Source organism: Acanthaster planci, linkage group LG02 (assembly GCF_054643075.1).
Source record: "Acanthaster planci isolate LZ-2023a linkage group LG02, COTS_SCS, whole genome shotgun sequence".
Classification (NCBI taxonomy): domain Eukaryota; kingdom Metazoa; phylum Echinodermata; class Asteroidea; order Valvatida; family Acanthasteridae; genus Acanthaster; species Acanthaster planci.
This window is the reverse complement of record NC_141778.1, coordinates 791377-811085: the sequence shown is the minus strand read 5'-3', so window position 1 is coordinate 811085 and position 19709 is coordinate 791377. Positions and strand designations below refer to the sequence as shown.

The window sequence follows — 19709 nt, the reverse complement described above, 5'->3', positions numbered from 1 at the left end:
TTGCAATACACGTACAGTGTGTACATTTACATTGTACAGTATGACATACCATGGAGGCTACATGGACATACCCAGCAGACAACAGCAGCTGACCTTACCTACATTGTACATGTATGTGTAGATTGTTACATGTACATGTATATACACACTGAAAGCATTTTGGCATCCATTCTCTTCCACAATGAACAATACAATGCAGAAATAAAATAAAGCATAGTCCCTTGAAAGTGGATAGATGTTACCCTTTGCCTTGACCCAAAGTCACGACCTTAACAAACAATCCTGGAGTATTTGGCAATCTAATGAGTCACCCAGACCACAAATGTACACTGAAAATCCATTTTGTACCCAGGCACGTGTAAATTCAAGTTACCACTGATTGATTTGGCGACTACTGGTTGTACTGAGTGTGATTTCATTTTTCACAACCACAACTGTGGAATTTTCTGGTGCTATATTATTAAGTTGTCAAAACCATGTTGTACAGTAAGGGTAAGAAAACATGAGTTTGTTTCTGCAGCTCAGGGAGAGGTTAACAAGGATGTACCGATAGTGGCATGCAGACAACATTTACAGTACATGTAAATGCTAAATTGAGGGTGTAAGCGTGTCCAGGGTTTGGATGACTAAAAATGGTACAGTACCGGTACATTGAGAGATATGTCACTTCCTTCAACCATTTCCTCAATGCAACACACATACATGTACATCATACATAAAAAGTCTGGCAAATACAATTACCGGTAGTATGCATTGTTCACTGGTACCCATACTGTATTCAAGCCCACAGACACACTTCAAGTAAAACAAATACAAATATCAGGATTTTAATGCACAATTTCATGCTACCATTATGGAACATTAAATGTTATGAGAAGCATCGGTCAAAATATAGTCTCAACATGAGTAAGTTATCACGATTGTTGAACATTTTGTGAGTTCCAGTTTGCATGTACATGTAAAGGAATTCTGAATACATAATCTGTTACCATTCCTATCGGCGATAAGACAAATGTAGGTTCTGCGTGGATTTTTTTCCTTTCTGGACTACACAAGACTGCCATCCACTCAACAGCAGAATCAATTACATGTACTTTACAATGGTTCAAAGTCCATGACAAGGAAGCTGTTACACAGGGACTGATAATTTCGGGATGGTGAGACATTTACAGTCTTAGCTTCCAAACATTTCAACGGATGCTGGTTGCACGAAGAGCAAAGTTGACAAGAAATTCATTCACGTCAATTTTCTGACACCTCCTCAAACTAACTTTTGAAGTACATGTACAGTATACATACACACATTTGCGTTTCTGACTGTAGTATTGTACATGCATTATACAGTACATACAGAACAGGTCTTCTGTATGTGTCATTTGACCAATTATTTTTGACCTACTTACATGTACACTGATATTTATAATTTTTTATTTTTCTAGAGGTGTGACAAGAGAATCCAGATTTGGGTTTACTATAACTACCTCTACCATGCAAGACGGAATTCTGAAAAAGTTCCGCACATTTCAAAAAGCAGATATGAACATTCAGAACCTGATGAATTATCTATATTTAGCTTCATTTGTAAATTGATGAATACAATGTAGTTTGTGGCAGCGTGGTTTGTGGTGCTGGGCGGTAACACACACAGCAACCAATGAGAACATCTGTTCCATCAATGTACTCCTTTAGAGCGCAACCAATGAGAACATCTGTTTAATCAATGTACTCCTGTACATGAATGTGCATACATACAGTTGGAGCAAAAAGGTTACATACACCTGGTAGAACGAAAACAGTTTTCCTCAAATTTCACAACTTCACTCATTTCTACCAACTATTCCTTTTCATAAGGACAGGCAAGATGGGTCTCTAATTGATGTACATGTACATGGTGCATGCGTCAAATAAAAACACCCAGAAATGTATGTGTATGATTTATACTGACACATGTACCGGTATATTTACAAACAAATAAAAATTTTACATTCTCCAGCCCTAATGTGAAGTGCCACTTTCTGTATTTTGGGTCACATCTCATAGATGCAGTGGACCACTTTCTGAAGTGTTTTGAGCCGCAGTAAGGGGGTAGATTCAAAAATTTTCACAAATTTATTTTTCAGAATTAATATTTTGAACCATAATAAATGTCTCTAAGTATTTTTAATTGAAGTACACACTATGAAAATTAAGTTGAGATACAATTTGTCTGACCTCATAAAAAAAAGTTGGCAACACTATTTCAAACAGGGAAAATTGAGGAAAACTGGTTTTCTACCAAGTGTATGCAAACTTTTTGACCCAACTGTACGTGCATGATCCGAAACAAGCCATATGGTCTTGGTCTCCAAGGAGTCAGATTCAAGTTCGCTAAACCCCCACAAACTTGCTTACTTATTTTGAAGGTGTAGAACAAACCCGAGAATTTATCCAAAACATGCATGTGCTACTATGTACACAGGTGGCTGAATGTTTACCAACTTTCAGCGAAGGAGATGAAGCACAAATCAAAGTCTAGTGCTCTACATTGAAATCTGCCACCCTCCCCTCAAAAAGAAATTTTGAAAGGCACAAAAATAAAAACTTAGCAGTATCACAGTACTGTAGGTGGTACCACATCTTGGTAAATTAACACCCTGTGCAAATGACTGGATCAATGTTAATCCAACCCCCCAGGGGAAAATAAAACTGTTTATATCTACATTGGAGTATTTGGCTTATCCACAGCTGAAGATTGGCCTCCCCTTAATGTAATGTATTGATGTAATGTAAACGTACAGGGATGTATACTTTCCACTCTGGGTAAACATGGACAGGTTTCTACACAGGGGCACTTATGAAAGGTCTATACCCACCACTTATTGAAAGCAGGCCTCTGAAGATGGACAGACCTATCTCGGAAAGACGTCATTAGGGAAAGAGGAGAGAGGATGACGTTTGACAACGAGGGGGGGGGAATGCTGCGATCGCCACCAAGGGAGCTGAAATCTGCAAGCTTTGGGGGGCCTTTATTTCCAAAGAGAACCTTTTTTTATTCTTTTGTTGGTAATTATTTCAACAAAACAGCAAAACAGTAAATTTGAATTCTGAGTCAGCAAAATTCAAATTCCTCATCGATGTACTGTACCTTGGATTTACCTATATAAATGCAAACAAGTGAACCTTGACTAAGTGGTATTCGATCTAGAGCAGTCAGAGCATTCACTACTTACGTCAATGACATGCACATATCACCGAGTGAAACCACACAACATTTACAGGGAAAACGAGAGATTTGTGAAGAAACGAATAATATCCATGACCACAGTGATTAAAATTACAATTACATGTATACATGGAGATAATAAATTTCCAGTGGTTAAAAGTGTAGGCCTACTGCATTCAGTGCAAAGACGTGAAATCTGGTCTGGAGCATTTGAGCAAGAGTGTACTCATAAGAAATACAGCAGTCTGCTATGAACTCTTCACACACTGAACGTGCCTAAAATACTGGTATAGAAGATTTTTAGTCATATGAGTTTTTGAAATAGCACGCCTTCCAGGTCTCTCAGCATTGCGCCAGTACACATCAAACTGCCAACAGAAATACACAGATTCACAAATGCATGCACCTCCACAGACATGGTACAGGTACCCTTCCTGAAATGTGTTTGCCTGTCACGTTACATTATGTCAAAAACCTCTATTATATATGCTAGCTGAGCTTCACATTTTGATGCAAGCCAGGGCACTTTTGTATATGTACATGGGTTATTCTATAAATTAGGGGTTCAAATTTTTGTGTGTCCTTGTCACATCTGACATGCATGTGCATGTGCATGTGCATGTGCGTGTATGATTTTGTGAGTTCAGAGCACATTCTTTAATTTCCATGAGTGATGAACTGATGCAAATTACCTGCCAAACAAATAGAAACATTTTGAAATCACGATATAACCGTGCAAAATTACACAGGTCAGTAGCAACAGGGACAAGAAAATGACACACTTTTGGCCCCAGAATGTACATGTACATGTATATACACGTTCCTGTGCATGGGTAACTCCCTCAACTTTGATGATCTGAACACAGAGAGATAAGAATGCAAACTGTACGATATGTGACTGACTTATATGGAAACAAATCTTCAGCAGATGAACACTGTATGTGCATGTGTGAAGGGTACTGCTGTATATACGTGTACAATTCCCTAGTCTGTGCTTTGTCATGTAAGCCCCTAAGAAAATTATTCATATTTTCTCATATGAAAGAAAAGTCACCAGGCCTTTGACAGGAGGAACAGGAGAATGAAAGGAGCATGAAATAATCTATATCGTCATGACAACTGTCGTTATGGGCTCCACAATGCCCTCTCAGAATGCTGTTGTTTTGCCCGCCGATAGGTCCAGCCCCTGATGAGGCAGGAGATGTTTTGGCAGATTCCCAGTACTGTACTTTTGGGGAAAATAATTCATTCCGCCAGTCCACTGAGACAATATTTATTGTATCTGCTCAAATTTGCTAGGGTCAAGTTGCATATTTTAACCCAATTCCAAAAGCATCCTGAAACATCACTAGTTACCAAGATAAACTACAGTGATTGGGCTTAATGGTCTAAAATCATGAAAACATTTCAGAAACAGGAGTGGCTAATTAATTTACCAGATTATGCGTAATTATACCCTAAATGTCCAAGTGAACGGGAAGACTGTTTGTAATACACAGGCCTGCACTTTTTTCTAAGACACCTACATGTACATGTATACTATGCGTTTTCCCTAATCCCAAAAATGTTGGCTGTATTATTTTCCCTTTGAAGTGCATTCAAATCAATGAATCTGACCTTGCCTCTTGTGCCAGCCCTCACTTCAATCTGAGAAGACAAACACACTGGTATGTGGCAACTCCAACTTTGACTGATGGATGTTATTGTCACTTGGGGAAAAAGACTCTATCCAGGGGCAAGGATTTTAACAAAGCTTATTGATCACATGTTACAACTCCACGTATGTAAAGGAAAACTCTGCCTGAAAGCAGAACTAGTCATGTACATTAACCCTGGGTACCTTAACATGTAATTTAAAAAATATACTGATAAAGTGGGCAAAAAACCAAACATCAACTTTAAACGAATGTAGGAAGTTTGATTGCACCCTACCGGTATCTACAATACACCTGTACAGGTACATTATGTCCGTGAAACAAAGCATTTCAACAAGGTATGTACATGTACCTTACATTTGTGCACATCCATCTACTCATGTACATGTACACAGGGTGTGAATTTTTTTAGGCATTCCCAGGAAATTAGCTGACATGCATAATGCCCTTCAGTATACTAGAGGTAGAAACATCACGTCCTTATACTGGTATACTGACATAAGCAGGTGCTGTGCTACACAGTTCCCTCTCAGTGATGTGCCATCTACAGCAAACTGTTTGGACAAATTGTTACAGAGAAGAACCATTTATCTTAAAATCTGTCCTCTTATTTGATGCATTACCACTAACAGTCTTGGGAGTAGCAGCAGCTCATTTGCAAATTACAGTAGTTGTTTATACCGCCTCAAGGGGTAGGAAATCCGTGCACCAGTGCATCTTGTGCAGTCAAAATGACAACTTATTAAATACTCACGCTGAGGCTTCTTCAACCATGCATAACTGGAGCCAGTGCAACCTCAGCATTTAATTTCAGCAGGAATACATGTAGGTTTCACCATGGAGCCATGGTTCAATAGTGGACAACCTACACAGAAACTGCTGTATACATGTACCGGTCGATGTACAATACACCTGATCATGATCAAGCTATGCAAGTTTATTTCCAGTACATGTACATGTAAGGCTTTTCTGTAAGTCCTATGCATTTGCATGCATACATGCCTCTACAGCCATCTCATACATACATGTATGTGGCAATTGAGTTTAAATTACAACTTTTATAACTTTGGTCGGACGAATGGAGACAAAGTGTTGGCTGTGATTTGCCTGCCTGATGAACTCCTTGATGTTAATGGAAATGTATATCTAGAATCTAATTCATACCAAAAAAAGAAAGGGAGGCCAAAACCCAAACCCACACGAGAAGTACATGTACCAATGCTTACACATATCCCGGGTACATGAACCAGTAAATATGGAAAATTATACATGCACGAGCAGTTGAGTAGATGTACATGCACATACCTGTAGGAATGGAAAATTCGAGGTTATCGGCTTGTCAAAGATTCATAATGAATATGATTTACACATGTATTATAATGAAATGTCACAGGGGGTGGCTTTTTTCTCCAAGCTCTCATCAAGCATGAGTGTTTTACTTGACAAGCTTCTCATGGTGTACATGTACACGTACTAAAAGGACTTCAACTGTGACCAAGACTAGTTTCATTATCAGTGTAAGCTGCATTGTATACATGTACAGTACGTGTATACATACAGTACCTCCAGTGAGTCTGCAACCATGCATGCAACGTAGCATACTTAAGTGCTTTAAATTCCATTGGAATGGGATATGACATGGAAAATTCAATACCACTAGGTCGTACATGCGACATTTTATGAGGATACGGTTCTGGCACATTAATCTCTACATGAATATCTAATACGTGTTATAGGATATTCACATCCACACAACCAAACTCCTCAGTTTCATTTCACAGATCTACTGAGCAGAAATTGATGAGGAACCAGTCTGAAGAAACACTGTATGCAATGCATATCACACTGGCAGGTAACCTGTCTCCTACCATATTATCAAAGCATCTCTTAAATCAGCTCTATATTGGCCCCTTGTCGCTCCCTTGCTATATGAATAAAAATGTGCATGTACAGTATATCACAGTGCTCAATATATTCATTGGAACACATTAAGACTAAGTTTTGTTATCCTTGCTCTATGACTCAGTAAACATGTACACATACCAGTACAGGGTGAGCTGCTGGCCTAGGCATACATGTACACGTACAGGGTGAGCTGCTGGCCTAGGCATACATGTACACGTACCAGTACAAGGTGAGCTGCTGGCCTAGGTATACATGTACACGTACACGTACAGGGTGAGCTGCTGGCCTAGGCATACATGTACACGTACCAGTACAGGGTGAGCTGCTGGCCTAGGCATACATGTACACGTACCAGTACAAGGTGAGCTGCTGGCCTAGGCATACATGTACACGTACCAGTACAAGGTGAGCTGCTGGCCTAGGCATACATGTACACGTACACGTACAGGGTGAGCTGCTGGCCTAGGCATACATGTACACGTACCAGTACAAGGTGAGCTGCTGGCCTAGGCATACATGTACACGTACCAGTACAAGGTGAGCTGCTGGCCTAGGCATACATGTACACGTACCAGTACAAGGTGAGCTGCTGGCCTAGGTATACATGTACACGTACACGTACAGGGTGAGCTGCTGGCCTAGGCATACATGTACACGTACCAGTACAAGGTGAGCTGCTGGCCTAGGCATACATGTACACGTACCAGTACAAGGTGAGCTGCTGGCCTAGGTATACATGTACACGTACAGAATGAGCTGCTGGCCTAGGCATACATGTACACGTACCAGTACAGGGTGAGCTGCTGGCCTAGGCATACATGTACACGTACCAGTACAGGGTGAGCTGCTGGCCTAGGCATACATGTACACGTACACGTACAGGGTGAGCTGCTGGCCTAGGCATACATGTACACGTACCAGTACAAGGTGAGCTGCTGGCCTAGGTATACATGTACACGTACACGTACAGGGTGAGCTGCTGGCCTAGGCATACATGTACACGTACCAGTACAAGGTGAGCTGCTGGCCTAGGCATACATGTACACGTACCAGTACAGGGTGAGCTGCTGGCCTAGGCATACATGTACACGTACCAGTACAGGGTGAGCTGCTGGCCTAGGCATACATGTACACGTACCAGTACAAGGTGAGCTGCTGGCCTAGGCATACATGTACACGTACCAGTACAAGGTGAGCTGCTGGCCTAGGCATACATGTAAACGTACCAGTACAAGGTGAGCTGCTGGCCTAGGCATACATGTACACGTACCAGTACAAGGTGAGCTGCTGGCCTAGGCATACATGTACACGTACCAGTACAGGGTGAGCTGCTGGCCTAGGCATACATGTACACGTACACGTACAGGGTGAGCTGCTGGCCTAGGCATACATGTACACGTACACGTACAGGGTGAGCTGCTGGCCTAGGCATACATGTACACGTACACGTACAGGGTGAGCTGCTGGCCTAGGCATACATGTACACGTACACGTACAGGGTGAGCTGCTGGCCTAGGCATACATGTACACGTACACGTACAGGGTGAGCTGCTGGCCTAGGCATACATGTACACGTACCAGTACAGGGTGAGCTGCTGGCCTAGGCATACATGTACAGGTACATGTACAGGGTGAGCTGCTGGCCTAGGCATACATGTACACGTACCAGTACAGGGTGAGCTGCTGGCCTAGGCATACATGTACACGTACACGTATAGGGTGAGCTGCTGGCCTAGGCATACATGTACACGTACCAGTACAGGGTGAGCTGCTGGCCTAGGCATACATGTACACGTACCAGTACAAGGTGAGCTGCTGGCCTAGGCATACATGTACACGTACCAGTACAAGGTGAGCTGCTGGCCTAGGCATACATGTACACGTACCAGTACAAGGTGAGCTGCTGGCCTAGGCATACATGTACACGTACCAGTACAAGGTGAGCTGCTGGCCTAGGCATACATGTACACGTACCAGTACAAGGTGAGCTGCTGGCCTAGGCATACATGTACACGTACCAGTACAAGGTGAGCTGCTGGCCTAGGCATACATGTACACGTACCAGTACAAGGTGAGCTGCTGGCCTAGGCATACATGTACACGTACCAGTACAAGGTGAGCTGCTGGCCTAGGCATACACGTACCAGTACAGGGTGAGCTGCTGGCCTAGGTATACATGTACACGTACCAGTACAAGGTGAGCTGCTGGCCTAGGTATACATGTACACGTACCAGTACAGGGTGAGCTGCTGGCCTAGGCATACATGTACATGTACCAGTACAGGGTGAGCTGCTGGCCTAGGCATACATGTACACGTACCAGTACAAGGTGAGCTGCTGGCCTAGGCATACATGTACACGTACACGTACAGGGTGAGCTGCTGGCCTAGGCATACATGTACACGTACCAGTACAAGGTGAGCTGCTGGCCTAGGCATACATGTACACATACCAGTACAAGGTGAGCTGCTGGCCTAGGCATACATGTACACGTACCAGTACAGGGAGAGCTGCTGGCCTAGGCATACATGTACACGTACCAGTACAAGGTGAGCTGCTGGCCTAGGCATACATGTACACGTACCAGTACAGGGTGAGCTGCTGGCCTAGGCATACATGTACACGTACCAGTACAGGGAGAGCTGCTGGCCTAGGCATACATGTACACGTACCAGTACAAGGTGAGCTGCTGGCCTAGGTATACATGTACACGTACCAGTACAAGGTGAGCTGCTGGCCTAGGCATACATGTACACGTACCAGTACAAGGTGAGCTGCTGGCCTAGGCATACATGTACACGTACCAGTACAGGGTGAGCTGCTGGCCTAGGCATACATGTACACGTACCAGTACAAGGTGAGCTGCTGGCCTAGGTATACATGTACACGTACACGTACAGGGTGAGCTGCTGGCCTAGGTATACATGTACACGTACACGTACAAGGTGAGCTGCTGGCCTAGGTATACATGTACACGTACCAGTACAGGGTGAGCTGCTGGCCTAGGCATACATGTACACGTACCAGTACAAGGTGAGCTGCTGGCCTAGGCATACATGTACACGTACCAGTACAAGGTGAGCTGCTGGCCTAGGCATACATGTACACGTACCAGTACAGGGTGAGCTGCTGGCCTAGGCATACATGTACACGTACAGGGTGAGCTGCTGGCCTAGGCATACATGTACACGTACAGGGTGAGCTGCTGGCCTAGGCATACATGTACACGTACAGGGTGAGCTGCTGGCCTAGGCATACATGTACACGTACCAGTACAGGGTGAGCTGCTGGCCTAGGCATACATGTACACGTACAGGGTGAGCTGCTGGCCTAGGGATACATGTACACGTACAGGGTGAGCTGCTGGCCTAGGCATACATTTACACGTACCAGTACAGGGTGAGCTGCTGGCCTAGGCATACATGTACACGTACCAGTACAAGGTGAGCTGCTGGCCTAGGCATACATGTACACGTACCAGTACAAGGTGAGCTGCTGGCCTAGGCATACATGTACACGTACCAGTACAAGGTGAGCTGCTGGCCTAGGCATACATGTACACGTACACGTACACATTGACTCCTGGATGGAGAGGGGCACATACAGTACATGTAGGGGTACATGTAAGTGACTTGCCCAAGATTGCATAATGCTGCCACCAGCTGGATTCGAACCCCTGACCCTATGATCAGAAGCTACAAACCCTAACCACTAGGCCACATGTTACGTACACATACAGGTAGTACATGTACATGTAGGCAGCTCCTTGTTAGATTGGACCATCTCTCCGTGGTTTGGTATGGTTATACACATACCTACAGCGTAGCATCTATCCTTTTGTTATTCAGAACAGTGTTTTTCTTTTCCAAAGGGTTCAATGTTAAAGTCAGAATTAGTTATAGTGTGAAAAAATGCTGGTAAAGTATATGAGCTCACACAGGACACAGCCAGCATAATCCCTGGCATATCCTTCAGGGAAAATAACTATTTCTATGTGTAATTGTTTCTGCAGTTTGGTTGTACACTATCCATGGTAATCATACAAGGCCAGGTGGATAAAGCAAGAGGATTACTTTTCTGGATGTGGAAGGGTAGATATCATAGCTGACAACAAGCGCTGATACCTTATATACATGTGTGCAAAAGAATAAGGACATACGTGTACAGTGTATGTGTAGGCCTACATATTTACAACGTACATGTACCATATGGCACATATAATAAAGGTCAAAGTTACAATGGATGATAGGTGTGCATGTGTATTGTAACCTTTTTAAGGAATTGTATAACTAGGTAGATTTCATGTGTATTTGGTACATTTGTCAATCATCATGTAGACAACTTACATGTAGTGGTACAAGTTCACTCTGCATGCCCACTAAATTGTGAATTATCTGGATATGTGCAAGTGTAAATATAATCCATGCACATGATGTACCGTATTACTGTGCATACATGTACATGTACCGGTATGTACCACACATAAAGAATGCAGACGCAAAACCAGATTTCATTTTTTGGGCTATTTCATTTCAGAAAATCAGTTAGGTGTCCTTACAATTACTGTACCACAAAAGGGGACTGTCCATTTCATCATATCTTCAGCTTTTTTGAAAATTTTAATTAAAATGGATTTGGATTTTTCAAGGAAAAAGTGATTATTAATTAGGTGGATGGGCTCTGTCCCTATTCCTGTTACACTGGCTTCAATATGCTTCAATTTGAACTCCTGCATGGATGTACAGTATGTAGAATGCACCGCAGCCCCAATGGCCACAATTATACAGTACTGATGGCATTATGCATGTCAGTCTTCTATTACAAAACAAACTGCTTACGTCTCCAGCATTTTACCCAAATCATCTCTTCCAAAGTTCACCCTGGAACGTGCCACATCTGTCGTCATTTTGAACCACTTGTCATAATACGATACATCAAGTGCAAACAAATGCCACTTCTCTCCCAAACCTGAGCTTTGAACTGAGAAATCAATTGCAGTTTCTATTACACAAATTTGATCAGTATAATTGAAGTTTGGGTATACAGTGTAAGGTGTTGCGTCCATCTGAAAAAAATTGATACACGTACATAGAACTTTGGCTATTGGGCAAGTATTTGATGAAGCAGACATTTTTCCACAGTCAGAATGCATCACAATACATTCTCACCTGTACAAATGTCACACCTGCAAGACTTAAGGTACTGGATATTTAGTACTGAAAATATCCATAAATGTACAATTTACCTACAGTAGATAGATCTGTCAAGGATTATCACTGATCAAGTTTATGCAAAATCTGATTGATACACTGAACATTATAAGATATGATTTCTGCACTGGGGAGGTGATACATGTACTTCTTTTAATATATTGGGGCTTTTGTCCTTCAACAAAACATCTAATGATAACACTGTAGGAAGTTTCTGAAGAGTTTGTGAAAAAATTCACAAGCTTACTCAGGTGGGATTTGAACCCATGACCTCCTGCTTAACAGTGCAGATGTCTTAACCACTCAACTTTCGAGCTTGCCAGTGTCTGCTGGCCAGTTTGAGTCAAAATTGAAAGACACTTCATGTACAATAATTTTTGGAATCTAAGATGCCTGGTGTATAAGCTACAGCATGCAAAACTCAGCAAATTCAGATTTAAAGTCGGCATATAAGCCGCACTGCAGCGCTAACGATCCAACCATGAAGGTTTATCTCATAGGCCAACTATTTCTTACGAAAAGAATAGACTTTTATGTAAAAAAAACAACTTTTGTAACTGTCCACAACACTCGACGTTTTTGTGATGCCAATCATAGAAACATTGCCAAATTGCTTCCAAAATGAAAAGTCCATTCCGAGACCTTAGTTCAAGTATGGAGAAAGGTTCAAGTCAACATATTGGCACTGCTTGTGTTGGATGCATGCTGCACACGCACTGTTCCCATCACCACGATCCCGACAAACCCGACATTCAGGCTAACCTGACTGCTACGACAAAATCATTCATGCACAGTCCAATCACTTACTCTTTTGGATTACCGTGTGACCACAGAAAGTGTCGTCATCAGAAAACCCAAGTGAAAAAACAATTCTATGGCATGTCACGATGAAAAATCTGCCACACAGAGGTACGGTACACCACTGAAGCGGTTGATTTTTATTTAACGGTAGAAAAAAATAAAAATAAAAAATCTCAGTAAAATGATTGTCTCAAAAAAATACATCTTGAGATTGAATAAAAAGCAGGAAAATAATCACTAAAAAATGTTGCCACAGCAGAGCAAGTAAAGTTTCAGTTTACATACATATTCATGTATGTGTTTCGTAACTCCATGGCTCGAGGAATGCCATTAATAACTCAAAATCTGGACAACTCAATTTTTATTTATTTTCTAAGGTTCGAGTTATCAGATGTAAATGGCAACCAACGAAAACATGACTGCGCCACCTGCAAGTGGTATGCATGGCTTTTGTGGCTGATTTTATCCTTCAAAGTCTGCCGTATAAGCCGCCTGGCATATAAGCCACAGAGACATTTTTCAGCGTGAGAATCAACGTATAAAGCCTTGGCTAATCTTCTGAAATCTACGGCCATGGTACTATACATGTACATGTACTGGTATTTCCAGGAAATCCAAGAACAAGTTATCCTTCCGATTTAACTTGGACAGAATTAACTTCTTGTGAATAGGGTCTTACGTAAAAACAAAAACAATTTAAATTGAACACTAAGAAAAAAACCTAAATGGACACTGTACATGTACATGTACAGTAGTTAAATCAACAAAGTTTTTTTAAAAAATGAATTAGTAAGCACCAACTTGTTAGAATAACATGTACATGTAAGTAAAAATCACACAGAAAAGTTAGAAACATGCTAGGTTAGTTCAACTACAGTAAAAACCAAAATTAAAACTTTTTTACATGCCTAATAAATGGCTAGCATACAATCTTGCATCCTGACAACACCAATGTCACTCAAACAGCATTTCTGAAAATAAGAAATTAAAATAAAAAGACACATCCACATAAGGTACGGTACAAGATTTGGCAATCAGAAATGGGCCAGTTAATATTGAACTGTACAATTTTCATTGAAAGTTAATGGTACAGTGTTTCTCTCTGCCATCTGTCTCTTCTATAAACCACTCTCATTTTGCCTATAACTTGTATGGACGGCCAAAGTAGGCAGAAATATCACCTTGTGCTTGTTTTTCCATTTTACCTTGTTCAAAATGGACATTTCTCCCATTAACTTGAAAAAGGGTTGTATTTTCATTTCAGATATTACAGATATGTGCATACATCATTATCTGGTGTTCTGATACTAAGTAGCTGTGTGGGATTATTAACACTTTGTGAATCGTTCTTTTACTTCTGTACTGATGGCCAACTATATGTGTAATTATTTAATACTGCAGAGACACGAGCCTGGGTACATAAAAACCAACTGAAACAATCAGGGTGTTTGGTCCCAAAAGAAATGTATCTAATGTGAACCTCAATACATGGAAGTTTTAAATGCAATAATATTGTTAACATAAACACAACCGCCACATTTTTATGAGGACTAAACATGATGGAAACAGCTGTAAATGAGACACCAAAATGTGACCTGGCAATAATGATGGATTAAAAAGTCTGTAATGACTGTTATAAATATGGTTTGATTTTGTTCCTGTTGTGTTTGATGTTGTTATGCCTTCTGAATGCTTGTGTGTACATGTATGTTCAGTTGACTTGAGTAACTGACAGACAGTGTATTTTGTAAAGTCATCTTAGTTTATGGTAACGTTCGAAACATGTGGTGTCCTGAGCAGTTACGAGTGTGTACGCCAATGCTGCTCTATCACCGCCAAATATGCCGAAACTGTGCATGCCAATGCTGCTCTATCACTGCCAACTATGCCAAAACTGTGCATGCCAAGCTGCTCTATCACCGCCAAATATGCCAAAACTGTGCATGCCAATGCTGATCTATCACCGCCAAACATGCCAAAACTGTGCATGCCAATGCTGCTCTATCACCGCCAAATATGCCAAAACTGTGCATGCCAATGCTGCTCTATCACCGCCAAATATGCCAAAACTGTGCATGCCAATGCTGCTCTATCACCGCCAAATATGCCGAAACTTTGCATGCCAATGCTGCTCTATCACCGCCAAATATGCCAAAACTGTGCATGCCAATGCTGCTCTATCACCGCCAAATATGCCGAAACTTTGCATGCCAATGCTGCTCTATCACCGCCAAATACGCCGAAACTTTGCATGCCAATGCTGCTCTATCACCGCCAAACATGCCAAAACTTTGCATGCCAATGCTGCTCTATCACCGCCAAACATGCCAAAACTTTGCATGCCAATAATGCTCTATCACCAAATACAGTAAAAAGATAATCGATGACTCGCGGTGTCGTGTTGCTGGTAGCGACGTTTCGGCTGCTAGTGCTGCTAGCCTTCATCAGGCAACTGAAGTCTGGATGCTGCAGGGTCTGCTATATACCGCCGGGCCGCGTCCTCCGCGTGTCCCCCGCCGTGTATTGCGGACGCATTACAAGTTATCTCTTCTAATGCTCTATCACCGCCAAACATGCCCAAAACTTTACATGCCAATGCTGCTCCATCACCGCCAAACATGCCAAAACTTTGCACGCCAATGCTGCTCTATCACTGCCAAACATGCTAAAACTGTGCCCGCCAATGCTGCTCTATCACCGCCAAACATGCCAAAACTTTGCACGCCAATGCTGCTCTATCACCGCCAAACATGCCGAAACTTTGCACGCCAATGCTGCTCTATCACCGCCAAACATGCCAAAACTTTCAGTTTGCTCAGTTGTCCCAATCCATTAAAAACAACCCATCTGTAAATTGAGAACACCCAAGGAATCTGCAACTGTTGCCATGAATTAATTTTGCAGACTTTTCTCACCATGATTGCAATCGCGTTCTATTCGCAACGCGTTACAAGCATGCATTGTGTACCGCGTCAAACGTATACTTGCTGGTGTACATTCCAGGAAAACCACATGAACACAGCCTTGTACCCAGTATGTATGGCCAACATGCACATGAAATGTTTCCTACAACAGGGAACAAGGATGGGGTTGTGACCTTTGTGTGTCTTCACACGTTGGAACAGCTGTTACACGTGTGACTGTCGAAATTTATGGTTTGCAATCCAAGAAAATGTGAGTCAATCCACTGCCATTGCACAATATTTCTTCATTAGAAGCCCAGTGTAAGAACTTACAGACGTCATATTACCATTCTGTTCTTTTATTTGGCAAACTGTGCTTACAGACCGATTTTTGGATGGTGGCATACATGTGTACGATATATGAAAGTCGCTTGGTGTCCTGTTACAAAAAATAATTTGGAAACATACATGTATGACTGTGATAAGCAGACCTTATTGCCATGATTACAGGTGAGAAGGCTCATGTTCCTGATATACTGCATGTAGCATGACAAGACATGTTTGTCATCCTCTGTATGGCTGAGCTGAAAGAGAGGCTGCACTAGCAAGTTTCAGCCCCTTGTATGAATCTACAAATGTACATGTAGAGTGTACATGAAGCACAGAGACCAACACAGTGTTAGTCTTTGTTATGTGCAACAATGCTTTTGCTCCAGTATAGAATAGAAGATGTTTTAACCCTAACCCAGCTGAACACAACAAGATCCAACAGCTGTAAATATCTGTTGGATCCTGTTGGATTGAGCAGTAGATGTGAATGGCATATTCTTGTTGGATCTTGTTGAACTCAGCTGGGTTTTCAAAAATGCTGGAATGACTCTGCTGTTGGATTGAGCAGTATTCAAACTTTTTGGAGTGTTGGATTTTGTTGCATCCAGCAGCATTCACATTTTTAACAACTGTTGGACCTTGTTGGATTGAGCAGTATTCATACTTTTTGGAGTGTTGGATTTTGTTGCATCCAGCAGCATTCACATTTTTAACAACTGTTGGACCTTGTTGGATTGAGCAGTATTCATACTTTTTGGAGTGTTGGATTTTGTTGCATCCAGCAGCATTCACATTTTTAACAACTGTTGGACCTTGTTGGATTGAGCAGTATTCATACTTTTTGGAGTGTTGGATTTTGTTGCATCCAGCAGCATTCACATTTTTAACAACTGTTGGACCTTGTTGGATTGAGCAGTATTCATACTTTTTAAGTTGTTGGATATTGTTGGACTAAGCATGGTGCTTAAAACATGCTTGGAGCAGGGTTAGGGTTAATGGTCTAATACACAAAACTGACATTTGACCTCCTAGAGACCCATGAGTGGATCCATGTACACAATACATGAAGGTTGGGACTACATGGGCAATAATGGTAACACTGTCGGCAATGGGGCCAATGTTTACAGCCTTGTATTACATGTAACGCCCACCGATGACTACATGTACATTCCACTCACCCTGTGTGTCACTATCAGAACGAATCTTGATGTTACGGATTGTTATAGGCTCAGAGCGACCGGTTCCATCGCCAAAGTAAGGGTATTTATCCTGAAGAGGATAACTGACTGATGGCTGAACCTCATATAACTCACCTTCCATCCTGTAGATAGGTGAAAAGAAAAGAACAACTGAAGCTATCTACTATACATGTTGTTACTGATGTGCTACCACTCCCCTGGTACATACCAGTATGTGAACATTAAGTTGTTGGTAAATTTTCAAAATTTCCCCCTTTAACTAAAAAATTAGTGATATCTCTAGCATAATTCTGAACAAACGAAACTGGTACAGTTACAAGTAAATCTTTTGTAAGAACAATTAATTTATCACCTGTTTCTGATTCAACCTTGACGTACCAGTAATAACATAGTAGGATCGGTTTTGTTTTTCTCCTAACATACATGTACATAAACACAGTGCTACTTGTACCAATAATACAAAGACACTAATTTCGGTTTATTCTCAGTTAAGCTTCACGGTTTTTAGAAATGAAACAAATGTCATATTATCTCTGATGGTTTGCTTCACTGATGCGGATAGCTGACTAAAGATTATGCTTCGCTGTCGCCATCAATTGATACGCAATTGAAGCAATCTGTACAAGGGCTTTGGCATAAGAAAGCAATTAATTCTGTGCTGCTTGACAAACTACCGGGTACATGTACATGTAGCAACACTGACTGATTCTTTGAAATCCCAAGTTAATAACAATGCACTTGACACGTCAAAAAGAATGAATGCAATGCTTCAATGGAGGAGAAACAGCAATGACAAAAAAGATGAAAAAAATTAGGAGGGATTTAATACAATATCAATAAACAATATTAGTACATGTGACATTTCCATCTAATTGCAATGCAAGAGGGAGAGACATGTGTAAAAGGAGAAGATATGTACAATTACAATATCGACAAGTTCTGCATTGGCTAAATCTGGTACTGGGTAAGAGATAAGGTGTGAAAATCAGCCAACCCTTGCTGAACAGTGAACCCTCTGCATACATGTACATGTATATTTCCCCCCTCATCCTCAGTCTGAAGCTAACCACTGGTAAAGAATCTTGAGGTCATTTCCACGCAACCTCTTTTGGGGAAACTATAATCTACCTTATTTTGCCATTTTGGGAGCAAATGAGTCTCATCCAAAAGCTTGCATAAATGTTGTTAGCTGCATGTATCAATATTGGAATGAGAAAAAAAAACTCAAGAAAACAAAAACTCAATATATACAAAGTGCGGATTTTTCACCTTTCATATTCCTCCCTTTAAGTGCATAATTTTCATCCTGCAGTGTGACGTCAATGGAATGTGCCTTGACCGAAGTCTGTGTGCTGTGAAGGCCTCCTGTCCATATAATCAGATCAGGGGGCAATTATACACCACACAGGGATAATATGTGAATACACTGCCTGGAGATAGGCTGGAATTCACTTGGTGGTTATCGCTCTTTTTATGAAGTTGATATTTTAGTTGGTTTTTAGTGTTGATGCAAGGCGGTTGTGACTTAATCATTTGCTTGAGATGTCATTGGAGTGTATAAACATGCACAGGCAATGGAGTATCAGTGACAGAATACTGTATCCAGGTGTTATGCATGTCAATTATTAGGGTTATTGTTTTAGCCCTTCACGGCATCTATGAAGGGACTTAACCAGGCTAACATGTACAGTGCACAAGTGAACATGACATTTTAAATGTTGTACATGTATCGGAACATGTAGTTACATTTGGCAAAAGAAAACCCAAAGGAAATGTATTGTCCACTTTATCCATAGCCCACACTGTCAATCCTCTAACCCTGCATACATGCACATGCAGATCAGACCTCCAATTTCCCGACGGCCACGACGGCCATGGCCGTCAGTGCCCTCCCATTTGGCCGTGATGCCTCCAAAATGTGAGTGTGTTTCACCGCCAAGATGGCAGTGCCTTTTTTTCTCTTTGCCGTAGTGCCTTACACGTGCATATTGACTGCCCCTGTTCAGAGAGGTACTCGGAAAGCGGCCTGGAAAGCGACATACACATTGTTCTATGATCGTTCACATTCGACCGGAACGCCGTGCCGCACCACCCAAATGTATGGCATGCATGCACATGCAGGGCGTGCATGCACTGTACATACATGTATGTATTTGGGAATATCGCACATTCAGCCCGCCGCGCACCGGAGGCCCAGCCTGCTCCCTGCACAATCACAAGAGCTGCACAGGCAACACCCGCCGGCCTATCAAACGACTTAACATAACATCGCATGCCTATGCCAAGTATTTTAATGTACCATGCAATAATGTTGGTCTAGAACAAGTGCTCATCAACATGTACGTGTGAACGGTATATGTATATCGAGAGCTCCACGGGACAATTGTATGGTCGGGGCAGTATTTTCACTAACACCACAATGTAGTGCTTGCAGTTTATGCTACGTGCCGTGTGCAATCTAAACTGTACATACACGACATCGGTCGATCGGGATTACGCTGATT

The 19709-nt window shown here is 41.8% G+C and overlaps 1 protein-coding gene across 5 annotated transcripts in view; it reads right to left on the bottom strand.

The window, feature by feature from the left end:
- Positions 1-19709, bottom strand: part of LOC110989890 (oxidation resistance protein 1-like) — a 56039-nt gene that overhangs the window by 29455 nt on the left and 6875 nt on the right. For 3 of the 5 annotated variants that reach the window (XM_022254580.2, XM_087132300.1, XM_087132308.1), the window contains exon 2: positions 17185-17327. The exons of 1 other annotated variant lie outside the window; for it this stretch is intronic. In XM_022254580.2, coding sequence (XP_022110272.2) covers positions 17185-17327 — 143 coding nt within the window. Of the gene's footprint in view, positions 1-13681; positions 13745-17184; positions 17328-19709 lie in introns of those variants that run through there. One more of the 5 variants, XM_022254583.2, reaches the window with a different exon arrangement.